This window comes from Odocoileus virginianus, chromosome 31 (assembly GCF_023699985.2).
Source record: "Odocoileus virginianus isolate 20LAN1187 ecotype Illinois chromosome 31, Ovbor_1.2, whole genome shotgun sequence".
Classification (NCBI taxonomy): domain Eukaryota; kingdom Metazoa; phylum Chordata; class Mammalia; order Artiodactyla; family Cervidae; genus Odocoileus; species Odocoileus virginianus.
In genome coordinates, this window is record NC_069704.1 from 40,777,925 (window position 1) to 40,797,094 (window position 19,170).

Consider the following 19,170-nt stretch of genomic DNA (forward strand, 5'->3'; position numbering starts at 1 on the left):
TAAGCCCGTGCACCACAACTAGTGAAGCCCAAGTACTCCAGAGCCTGGGTTCTGCAACGAGAGAAGCTGCGGCAATGAGAAGTCCACGCATTGCAACTAAAGAGTCGCCCCTGGCTCGCTGCAACCAGAGAAAAGCTGGAGCAACAAGGAAGATCCAGCACAGCCAAAAATAAAAAAAGGAGGAACTGTAGGAAAAAGCACCATCTCTGGACCATTCCAAATCCTTCCCAGCACAAGCCCACCCTACCCGCCTCTGACTCTAACCTCTCTGTTTCAATGCTGTAACTGTCTCAGAATGACACTCCAAACACTTTCAGTTAGCTTCCTCAGCTGTTTCATAACAATCCTAGGAGGCTGGGAGGATCCGCTGCACGGAGATGTAAGTATGTAAATATGCGTATGTACACAGACATCACCTCACTTCTCCAGAGAGTGCAGGGTGATACACTGCACTGAAGATGCAGCATTTAGGGCAAGGGGGTTGAGAGCAGGAAAGGACAAGTGTCATCTCAAAGCTCCATCTTCTCAAAGGGGAGGACAGCATAAGGACTCCCATACCTTGCCCTCCTGATTCCCCATCTCTGCCCGACCAGAGCTCAAGAGAGGCTGTCAAGCGTATACTCAGATGGATTCCAGAACAAAGGCAACCACATCTCTGGCTGTCATCCTCAGATATGGATCAGGGCCAAGAGAAGACCCACATGGACAAGCTCCTCCTTCTCGGGTGGCAGTCTCTGGACAACCCAGTACCGTAAGTGACTTCCCCAACGTCACGATGAATTTCCACTTGCCCTACCCCACCCCCTACCAACTGCTTGCCTATTAAAAAGGGATCAACATTCTAACCAGACTTTAAGGCTTATCCCCTACTGCCAACCCCAACCCCAGGGGGACAATCGGAATGCCACCTGGAAAGGGTTTCTGACTTTAGTTTGCTTAGATGGTAAAGAATCTGCCTGCAATGTGAGAGACCTAGGTTTGATCCCTGTGTCGGGAAGACCCTCTGGAGAAGGGAATGGCAACCCACTCCAATATTCTTGCCTGGAAAATCCCATGGACAGAGCAGCCTGGCAGGCTACAGTCCACAGGGTCGAAAAGAGTTGGACACAACTAACCGACCAACATTACTACTACAGACATCCTCTAGTTTGGGTGATTCTCAAACCCAAACAGAGAGGGGGGATAAAAAAAAGACAGATATGAGAAGTCTTGTGGTAGCACTATTCACAATAACAAAAACTTTGGAAGCAACCCAAGAGCCCATCAGCAGGAGAGTGGGTAAATAAACTAACCGACTCTTACAACAGAGCAGTGCACAGCGTGGATCAGCTGCAGCGACAGCAATGCCAAGTGCATGTCACAGGCTTCCGATAACTGCGTTCTGAGTGCTACTCGCTCAAGGACAATACATTCTTCAGGACTTCTCCTGAGATGGTCTGGAAGGACTGCCTGGATCTAAAGACAGGGAATCGGAGTGAAGGGAATGCTGGAATGCCGGTGGAATAAAAATACTAAAATAAAATCAGATCTCTTAACCAGATTTCAGCTTCCTTTGGGCACTTAGCCCCAAACTGTCACAGTCCCTTCTCTCTTTTTAAAGTATAACATACACACATGTAACACACCCAAGTCTTAAAGTGTACAGCTCAATCAAAGTGTCATTTTTTAAAAAATACAAATCTGATCACAGCATTTTCTTTGCTCTGAACCCTTGACGGCCTCCCAGCACAAGTGAAACCCTATCTGGGACTTTCCTGGCAGTCTGGTAGTTAAGACTCCACGCTTCCACTTCAGCGGGCATGAGTTTGATCCCTGGTCAGAGAACTAAAGTCCCGCGTGCCACACACTGCAGTCAAAAACCAAACAAAAACAACTGGGATCAAATCTAAATCCCTTTTCCTGGCCTAGAAGTCACTGTGAGATCTGGCCCTTGCTGACCCCACCAACCTCATCAGGATCCAGTACCCTTCTTTCTGTCCCTTTAGCACATCAAGAGGATTCTTACCCCAGGGCCTTTGCACCCGCTATTCCCACTGCCAAGAATGCCCCTCCCCTAGATCTTCATAAGTCTCAGTTCAGATGTCACCTCCTCAAAATGGAGGGCCACCCAGTTTAAAAAAAAGAGCCTGCTCCCAAGGCATTCAAAGTCCCAACATCCTGTTTTATTTACCATATGTCACTATCTAACAGAGTTTTCTTTCTTTCATTTTGTTTACATGTTTATTATCTGTCTCCTCCTACTGACTGTAAACTCCACAATAGTGGAGACAGACTCGGCCTGTTTTCTTTCCCGAGCCCAGAGAGGCCAGTGCTTAGCACCCAGACAACGCCCAAAGAATAACTTTTCTTCTTGAATAACTTTTTATTTTTTTAATTTTTTGATTGGAGGATAATTGCTTTACAATCTTGTGCTAGCTTCTGCCACACATCAACATGAATCAGCCATCAGTGTGCGCATGCACCCCCTCTCTTGAACCTCTCTCCCCTCTCTCTCTCCATCCCACCCCTCTAGGTTGTCAGAGAGCTCCAGGTTGAGCTGTCTGTGTTATACCAGCAAATTCCCACTGGCTGTCTATTTTACATATGGTAACATACACATTTCAGTGTTACTTCTCCTTCAATTTGTCCCTCCCTCTCCTTTCCTCCACGTCCACAAGTCTATTCTCTATGTCTGAGTCTCCATCCCAAAGAATACCTGCTGAATGTCGTGTTAATTCCCATGCCCCTCCTTGTTGCCGTGTCCTCAAGTTTAGAACCCTCCTGTTCTTTGGTCTCAACCCCCAGTTAAACTACTATTAGCAATTTGAGGGGGAGGGACACCCCCTTCTGCAGCATCAATAGAGCTGAAGACACCCCCAGAGAACCAGAGAAGTCTATCTGGAGTTGGAATATTAAACAAAGTAAAGTGAAAAAAAAAAGAAAGAAAGTAGAACATCAGGTGGAATGGAGGATCCAAAAGGAAGGTGGGGGGAGAGGCGCAGGCAGCCAGCCTTCCTTCCCCACCTCAGCAGCAAAGGCACCAAGGACAGGCCACCATCTGACCACATGGCCAAGAACCCCATGTTAACCTCTCCCCACGGCAGACAGAGGCAAGGAAAGGAAACCCCCAAGTACAGATGGTTTCTAGCATTTCTCAGCTGGTCACGGAAACTCGAGTCTGGTCCCGCGGCTCACACCTCTCTTTTTGTGCCAGCTGCACACATCCTGAAACGCGGGGGAAGGGGCGGTGGCCACCGCCGCCAAGAGGAGGGAGTGCTGTGAGCAGCCAAGGTCAGAGGCGCAATCTGGCCCGCAGAGCCACGCGCACCGTGGTTTACCCGCGGTCAAGGCCTCTGCTGTGGGAGGCACCCCTGGAGGTCAGGAGGCGGCTGAGGCGGGAGCAGGAACCGGGACAGAATCTGCTGACAGCCGGTCAGGCTACCCCTGAGGGCACTCTGGCTAGCGGCCCGAGCCTGGGGGAGTGGGTGACTTTGCACATTTTGTGCTTTGCTGGGAACGGTGATGAGAAAACAGTTGTAGTTTGCTACCCTCTGGAAACTCCCCAGCAGCCTGGTATCCTGAGGATTTGCCCAGCCTCTCAGATAGGAAACGGCCAACGCTGAAATCTACAGACGCTCATCAGTGTCACTGGTGTGTCTTCTGGGAGCAGGGGGAGAGGCGGGGAGGGAACCCAGGGCCTTCCACCAGGGAAAGCTGGGCCAGCTCCCCTGCCGGCCAGCACAGCTCCACCTCGCCCCAAGCCTCTGGTACTCTGTGCTCTCAGAAGAGCAAGTCTCCAGGGCTGGCTGGGAGCCCTCTGGTTTCCAGGAAAGGAAGAGGGTAGCCGGCAGTACAGCTTGCTCCCTGGGACTTACATGGCTTCCCCTGACTAGCAGGACACATGCCCACCTCACTTGCCCCCACACAAACCAACTTTTCAGGCATCCAGTAAAAATGAGAATAAAACAGTGGGTTTGGGTTCTGGTCTGCCCCCTCACCCCAGCATTGAGAGAGCAACACAGAAATTTTGGGAGTCACAGAACACGGGGTCACAAGAGTAGGACATGACTTAGCGACTAAATAACAAAATCAAATATATCCCACTTTTCCTATAAGGTTTCTGCTTTTAGTAGCATACTTGGAAAACCCTTTGTCACCCTGAAATCATAGAAATACATACCTGCTTTTTTTCTGGCATTAAAAAAAGTTTACAGCTCTAATTTATTTAGAATTTAATCTGACATAGTGTGAGAAAGAGAAACTCACCTAAACAACAACAACAAAAAGGAGTTAGCTAATTACCCCAGTGTTTTTTAATGAACAGTCTATTTTCCCTGTAAACCTCAACAGTAAAGTCTATAAAGATAAGAAACAGGGGTGAAGTCAATCACATCCTTTGTGCAAAGAAAAGCCACAGGGGACCGTTCTGCCAGTGAAATCTAAGAGCGTGGCTAGGGTGCTGTTTCCCATTCAGAAATACAGGTTCAAAGATCACGAGAAGGAAGTCCTACTTGCCAAGGACGGCAGAGCAGAAAGATCCGCTGAAGAGAGCCTGGGTTCCTGCAGGCACCCCTGAGCAGGGACCCAGCCTCCCTCTATGGCTAATCGCCAGACACTTTACATGCTGTTGCCTAAACTAGCCTTGTTGGACTCTGGTATTTGCATCTGAACACTCTTGTAACTCATCCACAATCCTTTCTTCCCTAATTTTATACCAATAGGAATTGCTAGGATTTACTGTTGCCAGGCACTGTGCTAAGCAATTTGTTTTCATTAGCTCATTTAATCTTCTCAATAACCTTACTAGGATAGATTCTACAGTACTTCTCGAATAATAAGTAGCAATGGCAGCTTTTCAGAGTGGAAAAAGATACTACATTAAATGCACACATCACTGAAACACCTCTCTAGTTCAGAAACATGAAAGCAGAACAAAAAGGCATTTTAAAACTGAGGAATGGAAGTACACATTCAACAACAAATATCTATCAAGTACCAACCGTTGTGGGCACAGGGAATACAACAATGACCAAAAGGACAAGAATCCCTACCCTCTTGGAGCTTACTCTAGTGCAAGGCTCATAATAGTGAAAAACTGTAAGCAATCTAAGCATACAATAGAAGGGAATTGCTGGGAATTCCCTGGTGGTCCAGTGGTTAGGACTCTATACTTACACTGCCAAGAGTGCAGGTTCAATCCCTGAAAGGGGAACTATGATCCCACAAGCTACATGGTACAGTCAAATTAAGGGGGAAAAAAGGGAGGGGATTGCTAAAGTAATCCACATAACAAAATATATAGTTCAAGTACAGAGATTCAGAGCTTGGGCTCCATGTGCAACAGACCTCAGTGTAGATCCTGAAATATGCATTTACAAGCTTCAAGTCACAACATCAAGGAGACTTCCTACAGGAAAACAAAGCTACTAACAGTCTCCCTTGGAGTAAATGAGAAAACTGAGTAAGATACTAAGTATAAATACAACGCTAGATATATAGTAATGGCTCAATAAATGTTAATATTCAGGAAAACAATGACATGGAAAGACATCATATGCTAAGTGAAAAGAAAAAGAGAGGCTACAAAACTCTATGTATAGCAGAACCTGTTTTCCTTACAAAGTATGCATTCACAGAAAACGATGAACAATATTTAACAAGTTGCTAGTTCTTGGTGGTGAGTTTAACGGTGATTTCCGTTATTTTTTTACTCTGTATTTCCTACAATGAACCTGAATTACTTCAAGAAGAAGGTTCAGAGGGTTCTCTGTTGGCCTAGTGATTAGAGTTCCACGCTTTCACTGCCGTGGCCTAGGTTCAATCTTAAGTCAGAAACTTGGATGCAGCCAAAAAAAAAAGGAGGAAAGTTCACTTTCGAGTTCAATTAGGAAATGGGAAAGGCGTAAGGATGCCCAACTGGAAGGCAGTTCTCTCCCCTTTTTTAAAGACCTTCACTTAAGAGCCTGACAGTGGATTCCAGCCCTAATCTGCATGGGCAGGACTTCCCATGTGCCTCGTCCCCTAACCTGGGTGCCCCCAGGAGCAGAGTCTCACCATGGTTCTTCTGAATCAGAGAGTCCTGGGTGAGACCCAGGTAACTGTACACACAGCCCTGATAGATTAGCCTGCCTCTCGTCTGAGGCACTGGTCTGACATTCCCTCTGGCCAAAGGGTACCACCGTTTCTGCCCTGCCCTTCCTACAGGGAAACTAATCCTCAGTGAGAACTCCTTGCACAGAGACAAGTTGTTGGCATTACAGAGTCTAGAATGTAGGGACTCTGAGGCCAGAGTCCTCAGTAACTGATACCCACCTGGTTCTCAGACGTGTAGCAACGTGAGGGAAGCAGGCGACCTGAGGCTGGGCCCTGGCCTCCCGAACAGCCAGGCCTGCCTTGTCTTTAAAAACAAATCTATCTTTTTTTTTGCAGTTCTGAGAACCAGAGTTGACAAAGGACAGTCCCCCATCCTGAGTGCGGCGGGTAGACTGTGCGTGCGTGGGTGCTCAGTCACTCAGTTGTGTCCGACTCTGCAGCCCGCTGGACTGCAGCCCGCCAGGCTCCTCTGTCCATGAGACTCTCCAGGCAAGAACACTGGAGCAGGTCGCTGTGCCCTTCTCCAGAGGATCTTCCAAACCCAGGGCTCAAACCTGCTGTCTCCTGCAACTCCTGCACTGCAGGCGGATTCTTTACCCCTGAGCCACTGGGGAAGCCCAGCGGGCTGAATTCAGTTCAGTCGCTCAGTCGTGTCCGACTCATTGCGACCCCATGAGCTGCAGCACGCCAGGCCTCCCTGTCCATCACCAACTCCCGGAGCCTACCCAAACTCACGTCCATTGAGTCGGTGATGCCATCCAACCATCTCATCCTGTCGTCCCCTTCTCCTCCTGCCCTCAATCTTTCCCAGCATCAGGGTCTTTTCCAATGAGTCAGCTCTTCACATCAGGTGGCCAAAGTATTGGAGTTTCAGTGTCAACATAAGACCTTCCAATGAACACCCAGGACTGATCTCCTTTATGAGAGACTGATTGGATCTCCTTGCAGTCCAAGGGACTCTCAAGAGTCTTCTCCAACACCACAGTTCAAAAGCATCAATTCTTCGGTGTTCAGCTTTCTTTATAGTCCAACTCTCACATCCATACATGACTACTGGAAAAACCATAGCCTTGACTAGACGGACCTTTGTTGGCAAAGTAATGTCTCTGCATTTTAATATGCTGTCTAGGTTGCTCATAACTTTCCTTCCAAGGAGTAAGCATCTTTTAATTTCATGGCTGCAATCACCATCTGCAGTGATTTTGGAGCCCAGAAAAATAAAGTCAGTCATTGCTTCCACTGTTTCCCCATCTATTGGCCATGAAGTAACAGGACCGGATACCATGATCTTAGTTTTCTGAATGTTGAGCTTTAAGCCAACTTTTTCACTCTCCTCTTTCACTTTCATCAAGAGGCTCTTTAGTTCTTCTTCACTTTCTGCCATTAAGGGTTGTGTCATCTGCATATCTAAGGTTATTGATATTTCTCCCGGCAATCTTGATTCCAGCTTGTGTTTTCCCCAGCCCAGTGTTTCTCATGATGTACTCTGCATGTAAGTTAAATAAGTAGGGTGACAATATACAGCCATGATGTATTCCTTTTCCTATTTGGAACCAGTCTGTTGTTCCATGTCCAGTTCTAACTGTTGCTTCCTGCATACAGATTTCTCAAGAGACAGGTCAGGTGGTCTGGTATTCCCATCTCTTTCAGAATTTTCCACAGCTTATTGTGAGCCACACAGTCAAAGGCTTTGGCATAGTCAATAAAGCAGAAATAGATGTTTTTCTGAAACTCTCTTGCTTTTTCTATGATCCAGCAGATGTTGGCAATTTGATCTCTGGTTCCTCTGCCTTTTCTAAAACCAGCTTGAACATCTGGAAGTTCACGGTTCATGTATTGCTGAAGCCTGGCTTGGAGAATTTTGAGTATTACTTTACTAGCATGTGAGATGAGTGCAATTGTGTGGTAGTTTGAGCATTCTTTGGCATTGCCTTTCTTCGGGATTGGAATAAAAACTGACCTTTTCCAGTCCTGTGGCCACTGCTGAGTTTTTCAAATTTGCTGGTATATTGAGTGCAGCACTTTCACAGCATCATCTTTCAGGATTTGAAATAGCTCAACTGGAATTCCATCACCTCCACTAGCTTTGTTCGTAGTGATACTTCCTAAGGCCCACTTGACTTCACATTCCAGGATATCTGGCTCTAGGTGGGTGATCAAACCATCATAATTAACTGGGCCATGAAGATCTTTTTTGTACAGTTTTTCTGTGTATTCTTGCCACATCTTCTTAATATCTTCTGCTTCTGTCAGGTCCAAACCATTTCTGTCCTTTATTGAGATCTCTAGTCTTTCCCATTCTATTGGTTTCCTCTATTTCTTTGCATTGATCGCTGAGAAAGGCTTTGGTATCTCTCCTTGCTATTCTTTGGAACCCTGCATTCAAATGGGTATATCTTTCCTTTTCTCCTTTCGCTTCTCTTATTTTCACAGCTATTTGTAAGGCCTCAGCCATTTTGCTTTTTTGCATTTTTTTCCCCTGGGGATGGTCTTGATCCCAAAATCCATGTCTACCCCAAAACCTCAGAATGTGACCTTATTGAGAAATACAGTCTTTGCAGAAATAATGATTTAAGGATCTAGAGATGAAGTCACCATGGACTTTGAGTAGCCCCTAAATCCAATGATTAGTATGTTTACAAGATAAAGGAGAGGGAGATTTGGACACAGACACACAGAAAAGAAGACCATGTGGAGATGGAGGCAGAGAGGAGAGTGATGCTGCCAAAAGCCAAGGAACACCTGGAGGCCCCAGAAGGTGGAAGAGCCAAGAAAGCATGTGCCCAGGAGTCTCTGGAGGCAATGCGGACCTGCTGACCCCTTGACCTTCTGGCCTCCAGAACTGAGAGTAAATTTCTGTTCTTTTAAGCCACAGAGTTTGTGGTCATTTGTTAGGATGGTCATAGGAAACTAACACTTAGATGCTGGAATTAAGGCTTGATATCTTTTATCTGGGGCTTCCCTGGTGGCTCAGTGGTAAAGAATTCACCTGCTAATGTAGAAGACCTGGGTTCAATCCCTGGGTCACGAAGATCCCCTGGAGAAGGAAATGGCAACTTACTCCAGGATTTCTTGCCTGAGAAATCCCATGGACAGAGGAGCATGGTGGGCTACAGTCCATGGGGTCACATACAATATTTTATCTGAAACTCTCTTGCTAGAGTTGGCAGAATTCCAAGATAGGCCTCAGTGACCTTCTCCTTTGTATATGGGCAGGAGCTGAAAATATGAGATATCACTCCTGTTATCAGGTTACATTGTCTGCCAAAGGGATTTTGTTGGTGTCAGCTGACCAAATCAGTTGACCTTAAGACAGGGAAATTGATCCTGTAGAGTCAGAACTAATCAGGTGAGCTCTTAAATGAGATAGGCTCCTCCTGGCCAAAGGCGTTTGAACCATGAGAAGGATTCAACATGAGAGAACGACTCTTCCAGTGTGAAGGTCCAGCAGACACCAAGTAACCAAGGGATCCAGGAAAACATCACCATTGACACCACGAATGCCTTGATATGATGCTCTTAAAAGGATGCAACATCCTTTTTATTGATATTCTTGCTAAAAATGCATGACCTTATCCTAAGGGAGAAAGATATGGGATGGTTACAAATTGGAGCAAAGAAATGACAACTAAATGCAATGTGGGATGGCAGACTCGATCCTGGGACAGAAAAAAGATGTCAGCAGAAACAGTGGTGAAATTTAAATGAGGCCTATAATTTAAAGTTTTGTGCCAACGCTGATTACCTGTTCTTGATGATTATACCACAGGGTGAGGGGATATAAAGGAACTCTGCTACATTCTTTGTGACTTTTAAGTCTAAAGTAAGTTGAAAATTAAAAGTTTACAATAAAAGGAAATAATTGAGCAGAGTTACAGAAGTTGTCTTACAGCCTCAGGATTACACCTTTTTCTCCCATACTTTATACTTTTCAGTAAGTATGCACTACTCTTGATAATCAAGAACACAAGGTTGGCTGGAGTAAGTGGACTGATACAAAGGATGTCGATTTGGGACCAAAGGTGTTTTTCTGGAAAAGAGCAGGCTGACCCCAAAACAAGGCTGAGAAGACCAGCAAGTCTTTGATTAACAGCTAATACATACCAGAGAATACTGGTACCTTAGACCCCAGAACCCTGGTGATCCAGGAACATACATCTGAATGCCACTATTCATGGTCTTCCTCAATGGGGAAGTAAAGGAAGTATGTCTGCAATGCAGAAGACATGGGTTCGATCCCTGTGTTGGGAAGATCCCTTGGAGAAGGAAATGGCAACCCATTCCAGTATTCTTGCCCGAAAAATCCCACGGGCAGAGGAGCCTGGGGGGCTACAGTCCACGGGGTCACAAAGTTGGACACAACTGAGCGACTATGCACACACACATCATTACTCACACAGCTCCCCTGGCAGGAGCCCCTGGCTCACTGCCACCTCCAGGAAGCCTTCCCAGATCACTCCTGCCCCCCAGTCACCTCACCTTCCGCTGGCCTCTTTCAGTGTCTCTTGGCTGTTCCACGCAATGGAGCTTAAAGAATGCCACAAATAGCATGTGAAGCTTCCAACAAGTACTCGGCTCATCTCAACACATATTTTACAAGCCTCCTTGGAACAGAAACAGTGTTTTGCCTGTCTTCACGGAGTGGGCACTCTCTTAGCTGAGCTCCGCTGGCTGGACCCATCCCTGCCGCAAAGAGTCCCTCTCTGTTGTCACTGTCCAGGACTTATTTACTGAGAGTCTGCTGTGCCTCTTTTCAAACTTCTTCATGCCAGTTCTGTTTGGTTTGAAACAGTAACTGAAATAAAAATGCAGAGAGGAAGACTTTTGATTGCTACAAAAATGAAACAAAGTGCTCTAGAATGGCAGTTCCCAAAACTGTGGTCTTAGATGACACCTGGATACACCGAGACTGTGCAAGGAGGCTGGAGAGGTAAAAACTAGTTTTATTAGAAAACTAAGATGTTAAAAGCTTTTTCACTCTCATTTTTCAGAGGCTATGTGAGGTATGGTGAATGTGTGCCTGTGTAGTTTTCTGAAATTTCCGAGGTAGAAGTTTAGGGTATAAATATGTGTCTTTTCAGGGATTAACTCAGTTTGTTCTCAAGACTTCCACTGAGTATTTGCCAGCAAAATTATGCTATACCTACTATAATCTGTTATATCTAATACTTTGAAGTCCTGAAGATGTGCAAAAATGTAAAAATAATGCCACTTTTCTGACTTTTTGGAAGTTATTTTCCATAAAAATACGCATTTTATGTTACCATGTAATTACCTTATTTCTATTAATTTAAATGAATAAACAACTTTTTACATTTGCTTTAATTTTTAACATGGTAAATAACAAGTTTAGCCAATAAGTGGAAGACCAAATTAAGGAATCCTAGGATCAAAAAGTTTGAGAACTGCTCATCTCGAAAAATGTGCTACAAATGGGGGGGGGGGGGAAGGATTAAATTCAGTTCAGTTCAGTTCAGTCGCTCAGTCGTGTCTGACTCTGTGACCCCACGGACTGCAGCATGCCAGGCCTCCCTGTCCATCACCAACTCCCAGAGTTTACTCAAACTCACGTCCATTGAGTCGGTGATGCCATCCAACCAGCTCGTCCTCTGTAAATTAGGTGTGTGCACTCAAAAAGTAGGATTCTGCACATGGACTGATTTGCAAATGTCTTAAATTCTTGCTCTATAGTTATTTTTTAAAGGAGACAAATTAACAGATCTATATATCCTGTCACCCAGCAATCTCACTTCTGAGAACTTCTTCTGTAGTATGCACATAGGAAATGCCATTGTAAAGTTATCCCCTGTGGCCCTGCACATATTGACAAAATACTGGAAACCACCCAAACTGGGGGAGAGAGGGAAGCAACATGCGCTGGTTTAAAACTACTGTGCTTCCCTCTTCTGAAATAATATGCAGCCATAGTAAAAGTGCTTCCTGGGTTGATAGGGCAAGATCCAGAATAGTTGCTAGGTGAAAAAAAGCAAAGTGCTAACAATGCCTAAAATGCTAACTTAGAGCATTTCTAAAAATGGGATGGGGTGGGCAGAGGTGAGACTTTTACCGTACTGGGTGGGAGTTTGTGGGGGTGCAGTTAATGTATGTGTAGTTGCTTTTTAAACTTTTTTATCCTTCTAATCTTTGAACTATGGACTATATAGCGTAGAAAAAAATTTTTTCCTGTTAAAATTTTTTTCTTCCGTTTTATTGAGACATAATTCACATATGGTAAAAAAAAAAAATTGTAATAAAAGAAACCAGAAATCACAGGTCATACATGCAGATGTGATTTTTACATACAATTTGCAAGTGTAATTAGCAGACCTAGACCCAAAGACAAAGCCTCAGCCCTAAATCAAAGTTTTGGCAAATAGAAATATATATGCACACAAAGGTTGTGGAGAGGGGAATTGGATCAAGGCAGTCAAAAGGTAGAAACTTCCAGTTATAGGATAAATAAGTACTAGGGAAGTAATGTGTAACATGCTAAGTATAATTAACACTGCTACAGGTCATATATGGGGGTTCCCTGGCAGCTCAGCAGTTAAGAATCTGCTTGCAATGCAGGAGATGTAGGTTCCACCCCTGGGTTGGGAAGATCCCCTGGAGAAGGAAATGGCAACCCACTCCAGTATTCTTGCCTGGGAAATCCCAAGGACAGGAGCGTAGTGGGCTACAGTTCATGGGGTCACAAAGGTTGGACCCAACTGAGCAACTAAACCACCACTAAACTTTCATATGTGAAAGTTGTGAAGAAAGTTAAATCCTAAGACTTCTTATCACAAGGAAAAAGAAAAATTTTTTTTTTCTATTTCTTTAATCTTTTACCTCTGGGATGACGTATGTTCATTAAATTTATTGTGGTACTCATTTCATAACTTATATAAATCATTATGCTGTACACCTTTAACTTATACAGTGTTGTCAGTTATATTTCAGTAAAATGGGAAGAAAAAAACGCATGCACATGCTTTTAAGAAAAAATGAACTGTTAAAACATCCCCAACTTTTAGCTGACATTTTAATTACTAACACTAAGAGCCTCTAGGGACCCAATAGTAATAAATTCAGGACAATCACATTCTCATTCCACCAAAGCCCAGAACTGTCCCAGGCCTGAGGTTGGAGAAAGGTTAGGAGGCCTGATAATGCAGTCAGATTGGAGGTAGGTAAGTTGGTTTCCCATGGATGGACATGCCAACAGTTCTGTCCAGGCTGATTCTGTGGCCACCTTCCCTCCCCGTGGGATGGTCCACAGGGGTCTCTGCCTCTTCTTACCCAGGGCCCAATAAGGAGTCCCCTCTGGGAGCCTCGGTGGCCACAGTAAGTGTGAAGAGAGCTGGGCCTCGGAGACCTTGTGGTGAGGCTGTCCTGCTTGCCCGGGACAGTGCATGAGGCCCCTGGCTGGTGCAGACTCTGGACTCCTTATCTGGCCGGCAGTCAGCCAGCCCGAGTTCAGAGAAGTTCCACTGTAGACATCCAGAGAGTCCAGGCTAGGGCCCTAGCAGCATGACCCTTCCTCACTCACTCCCCATCTTCCTGTGTCGCCGAGTCTGGAAGAAGGAGAAGGGAGAAGAGTCCTCCAGAATAAATTTCTATCCACACAAGCCGAGAACTCCCGTTCCCCAAATAAGCACAGGGACAACTGGCTCCTTTTTCTTCATGTTTTCAAGGAAATGTCTGAGATTTCCAGCAGTTTTATCATCACACTTATGAATAAAAGTTGCACCTCTTTTTCTGGCAGGCTACAGTTCACGGGGTCACAAAGAGTCGGATGCAACTTAGCGACTGAGAACGCACGCACGGTGGCCCTATCGAGCCTCTTGGCCAGCAGCAAGTAATGTGACGGAAACACCAGTTAACCTCCCTAGATCCAGTTTCTTTAGCTGTAAAACAAAGGGCCTAGAACTCAAAGATTTCCAAAGTCCCTCCAGTTCAATATCTCATCACCATCGGCGATTCTGCAAAAACGCCTAAGCATTATTTTATTCAGGCATCAAGCGCGAAAAGGCTGGATTATTTTGGAAGTCCCGATTTCCAGAAATGTACAGCTATTCACGGCACTAATTCTTAGATCTCAACATCCTGTAAATAGTGGACCCAGATTGAGGGCTCCTCCTGGAATTGAGGTGTAAACAAGTAAGGAAAACAGGAAGTAGGTGAACAGTTCTAAAACTGAATCCAGTCCAATAGCCGTTCTAGCGCGCGCGCGCATGCGCACAAGCGCGCGCATGCGTGCAGATACACAACACGTCGCTAGTCCTTTCCGCCTATTATCGGTCCAGAAAAGCAGTGCTTCCATTACCTGAAACAATCAGCATAGCATGCAAAACTAAAGGTGGGGAAAAAAAGGTTCTGTGGAAACGTGGATATGCCAAGGCCTGGCATGCCCCAGAAAAGGCGCCTACCCAGAAACGCACGGAGGCTGCCTCCACCTTCCCGAGATGAATCAACCTGAAGCCTGGACCCACACTATTCTTACAACCCAAGCTACCCATCAGCTCCTGGGACCCCTAAACCATCCACTTCACTCTAGAGAAGGTGATAATGTTGACTCAGATGAGTTAACAAACCTCTACTACGCTCCAGGTACAATCACGACATGCTGCACAGCGGTGAGGACCGGTCTGCAGAAGAAATGTCTCCTGCTGGGGAGTGATGGGGCAGGATTTGAACAGATTTATGTGGCTCAGAGGGCTCCCCAGGTGGCTCAGTGGTAAAGAGGCCGCCTGCCAGTGCAGGCGAAGGAAGAGACCTGGGTTTGCTTTCTGGATCGGGAAGATCCTCTGGAGGAGGAAATGGCAATTCACTTCAATATTCTTGACTGAAAAATCCCATAGACAGAGGAGCCTCCTGGGCTATATAGTCCATGGGATCACAGAGTCAGACACAACTAAGCAAGCACACGCGCATGTGGCTCAAAAGCCGAGAATTCTGCCACCTTGTACCATCTCTAGTAGAGTGCTATCTTCTCTGAACTTGACCAAACACAACAATGTGACCTCTATTATGTTGCTATCTTATTCTTCATGTAAGGATGGATATTCTTTCTCCCTCCAAGTGGAGCCAGGAGCCAGATCCCATACCCTCTTTGTACTCTCCAGTGGCCAAGTGCAGAGCCAAGCACAGATCAGGAACTGCATACTTACAAACTGAGGGGATGAAATACTGAGAGTCACAGGGCTCTGGTACCTCAATGCAGTGTTCTTGTCTAAATGACAGGGCCAGTCATTCTGTTTGGTGCTCTCTAGTCATACCTGCAAACCAGGAAGTGTACCACTATATAGTGCCTATCACAGTTTATGAAAAACTCACCTCTGAGCATCCAACAGGAAATGGATTGTGTAGTTTTAAAAATTTCACCTACTAAAGTTATGTTCTCGACATTCTTTCTCTTACTTCATCAAGTTTCTTTCTGCTTTTATGGCTCTTGTTTTAACGGTTAAGGATTCATTGTACATGCTGTGGATAAGAGACCAGATCTAATATGCCCTTAGCACTGACTCCTTTCACAAGACATGGGGCAAGTTAGGAGCAGAGGTGGGAGAGAGTCCAGAGAGTACCAGCTAGGCCAGTACTCACCAGGTTACCACCGCTTTGCAAGTGGGAGACCTAAGCAGCCTGGGGGTCCTAGGAAAGAATGACTCCAGACAAATCCCAGCCCAAGCAGGCTCCAGGAGAAGGGGTCAGGTCAAAGCTGCTCCTACCCCCACCCTATCTTAGGTTCCCAGGAGAGGAGTCAGCCCCTCACCAAATCATGCTCACATGCTCAGGATACCCAGACCCTAGCCGACTCTAGATTCTCCAAACGGAAGCCACAACCCAGAGCAGAGGAAAATGTGACTCAACTGGACCTCCGGATCACACGGTATAACTGCTTGGATGGTATTCTGTCCCATTGCTCTAACCCACCAAGAGAGGGCAGCCTGCGCCAGACCACCTAACCCGGTCGGTAGGAACCAAAAATAGCTAAAAAGCCATGCCCACAGGATGAGCCAGGTCAGTTAGTCCCTCCTTTGCCATTCTTCAGCTCCTGCTCGGGGCCAGTTGGAAGGCACCGGGCTTTTGTCTTCAGCTACGAGGTGGTCTGGCCCAGGTGAAGTGGGGCACTCAGCTCCTGGAAAGCCAAGGCTAGATACTACTGTCCCATCAGAGCCATCCTGAGAGCTGCCCACCAGATTTGCCAGTCCACTCTCTGCTTTTCTCCGTGCTCGAGTCCACGGGCTCCAGGACACTTCTCTCAGCCTTTTAGTGCGGCTACCGACATCCTCTCTGGCGCCCAGATCCCGCGTTCTCCAGTCCAAGGGGCCGTAGCTGTCTGTACCTTCCCCTCCCTCGCCACTGAGGAACCCTGGTCGTGGCACCGCGGCCAGGTGTCGCCTCCATGCAGCGTCCGGGCCCGCGTGTGGGTCCGCCCGAGCGGCTCCGGGTCCTCGGGGCAGCCGTGCCCCCACCCCCACTCGGTGACCCCGAGCCCCGGAGGCGCACTGCTCCTCCGCGCGATGCCCCATCCCCGGGGCGCAGAGCTGCCCCTCCGGCATGTCCTGACCCCCTCACCTGAAGCTGGGCCGATGCCACTGGCCCCGCGCACCCTCACAAGCCAGGTCCCCCGGGCGGCCCGCAGCAGCAGCAGTGGTAGCGGCAGCGCAGCTAGGTCGGCGTGCCCGCGCAGGCAGCCCGCGCGCCCACAGCCCCCCGCCGGCGTCCTTCCTCGGCGTGGCGCGCATGCCCCGCTATATACCCTGCGCGTCACGGCCGGGCCCGCCCCCGCCCTCGCCCCGCCCCACCCCACTGTCCCCAGGGCTTGCCACGTGGGCTCCGGCCGGTAGTAGGGCGACTTGTGAGTGCTCCTTGCCAGCCACCCGCCAGACCCGAGCGGAGCTTGGCTTGCCCAGGCTTGCAAGGCAAGCCAGCGTCTTTCCGCGCCTTGGGGCCTGAGCTCGAGCCCCTAGCTCGCCGAGATCCTAGCTCACCTCCTAGCTCTATCGGCTTCGTCTTCTAACCCTGCTGCAAATTCCATTCATCTTTCTACTGAGGTTTCGTCGGGAAAGCGCCCATCAAGACCTTTCCCTCCTTCTGTGGGAAGCTCTCATAACCTGGTCTCCATCCTCTCAGAGTAACACTGCCACCTACCTAATGTGTGTGTGTGTGTGTGTACCTTACCACATCTGATTAATATAAAAAGCTGCTTTTTCCTCCCAAACTCCATTCTGAAATACTCTTGGGGGTGGGGGGAACGCATCCATTGGTAATAATGTTTCTTCTGCATTTAGCCACCAGACGAACAAAAAATTCCTGTTCAGGTTCCAAATACGCCGTATCATACTCACTTTTCCAATAAGATGTCGCACCACTCTAACAAACTGATCAAACTAAGAAACCATATTGCTTAATGGAGGCTGGGAGGAATGTTAATTTTTGTGTGAGGAGTGTCCTAGGACTCTTTTCTGTTGTGAAGCAGTTCTATTGAGATGGATATCTAGCCTCGGAAATGCAAATTTCTTGAAAAAATAAGCCACCCATTAAACTCCCATTGTTCTAGTCTGCTGGACGTCATGATTATTTCCTCTGCCGCTAGGCCAGCTGCCACCTGTGTCTAGGGGACCCAAAGGAAAGGCCTTCTAAGCAGAGCTGCAGCCTGTTAGTACCCAAGGCCCTGTTCCAGCTCGGTGACCATTGCTCAGTAGACGCCAAGCGTCTCTGAATTTGCACAGAGCAGGGGAACCGCATCCCACCCTGCAAGTCCTGGGGAGAGGAAGGCCCAGGACAGCAATGCTTGTGATGAAAGGAAAAGGAGACAACCCCTGCAGAGGATGGCAGGAAGAATCTGGGCCTCAGTGGCAGCCTGTTCCTCCTTTAGAGGAGGGTAGAGAGGGAAAAAGAGAGAAAGCACTGAACCAAAGCCAGAGCAGGCCAGAATGTTTATGCCACTTGAAGAGACAAGCTGGGCTGTGGGGTTTTTCTGAAATTTAATTATCCTTACCCTGCAATTATAGTGCTCTAGTGGAGTTAAGGGGTGGGGTGATACTCCTCTCATTTCCCAAGAGATTGCAAAGTAATGGTATCCCTGCAGAATCTCCTTCAGAGCCCCTTCATCTCTGTAATAATCCTTTATGTTTGTCTTCCCTGGTTAAACTCAAGTATTTTTCAGACATGATGTCATCCATTTGGGACTCTCAACCCGATCTCCAGTGGGTTGTCAGAAATGGCCCAGTCTCTACCACGCCTTCCTTTTCTTGAAGTTCTGGAAGAGGAATGTGAAACTCACCCAGTGATTAAGTAAAACAAGCATGCTTCTAACACATGGAGCTCTGAACAGTTTGAAGCCCATAAATACATATTACAGAGAGGTGTTATACTGTTCCTAAAACTGAGGTCTCAAAGCAATCCCCATGGCTCTTCCAGGCAATGTGTCAATAGTACAGGCTGGGGGGAAAGGTACCTGTCACAGAGACCGGAGGGGAGGGAGGACACTGACACCCTACCACAGGGCCTATCACAGCATTCTCACTTGTTTGCAACCAGCAAAGAGCAGAGCTGCCAAAGTCCACCAGAGCTGATAAGCTATCAGTAATCCATTAGGGAGTTCAATTAATTATTAACACAGCTAAAAATCAAAAGGTCTTAACTCTACATATCCACCCACCTACAAAATTCTTTAGGTATACTCAAGTCCTGCCTTCCTCACTCAGTCTTTCCTGCCTAGTGCCAGATTTGGAGCCTCAATTCTCCCTTTCTTCCAAATATGCTCCTTTTTCCACTCATTCCCCCATTTCCACTTGTTAAAATTCTAATTCTTCAAAGCCACCACTTCCATTCAGAAAGCTTGATTCTCCTAGAGCCTATTTGATCCACCCTTTCAAAAAAATTTTTTTTACTGTAACCCACTGTAAAAAAAATATTTTGCACTGCATCTTCATTACAAATAACATAGCAAACAAAAATCTTAAAAAATCACCTTAGTATATGCAATGTACTGATATTTCAGTTTTTTAAAAAGTGGTTAACAAACCCAGTAAATTGATTTCATTGGACTGTAATTCACAGAATTAAAACATTTTATATGGTTTATGGTACTTGCTCCTTGGAAGGAAA

General features: G+C 46.7%; 1 protein-coding gene across 5 annotated transcripts in view; it reads right to left on the minus strand.

Annotated features, from left to right (window-relative positions):
• The window catches only part of SLC39A14 (solute carrier family 39 member 14), a 48,732-nt gene extending 31,968 nt beyond the window's left edge, over nt 1-16,764 (minus strand). For 2 of the 5 annotated variants that reach the window (XM_070459679.1, XM_070459680.1), the window contains exons 1-2: nt 10,552-10,638; nt 1,293-1,455 (exon numbers count right to left, since the gene is read on the minus strand). In XM_070459679.1, the coding sequence (XP_070315780.1) occupies nt 1,293-1,455; nt 10,552-10,623 (235 nt within the window). In that variant the 5' untranslated portion in view covers nt 10,624-10,638. Of the gene's footprint in view, nt 1-1,292; nt 1,456-10,551; nt 10,639-13,353; nt 13,629-16,632 lie in introns of those variants that run through there. The other 3 variants (XM_070459681.1, XM_070459682.1, XM_070459683.1) reach the window with 3 other exon arrangements.
• Between the last annotated feature and the right edge of the window lie 2,406 nt (nt 16,765-19,170).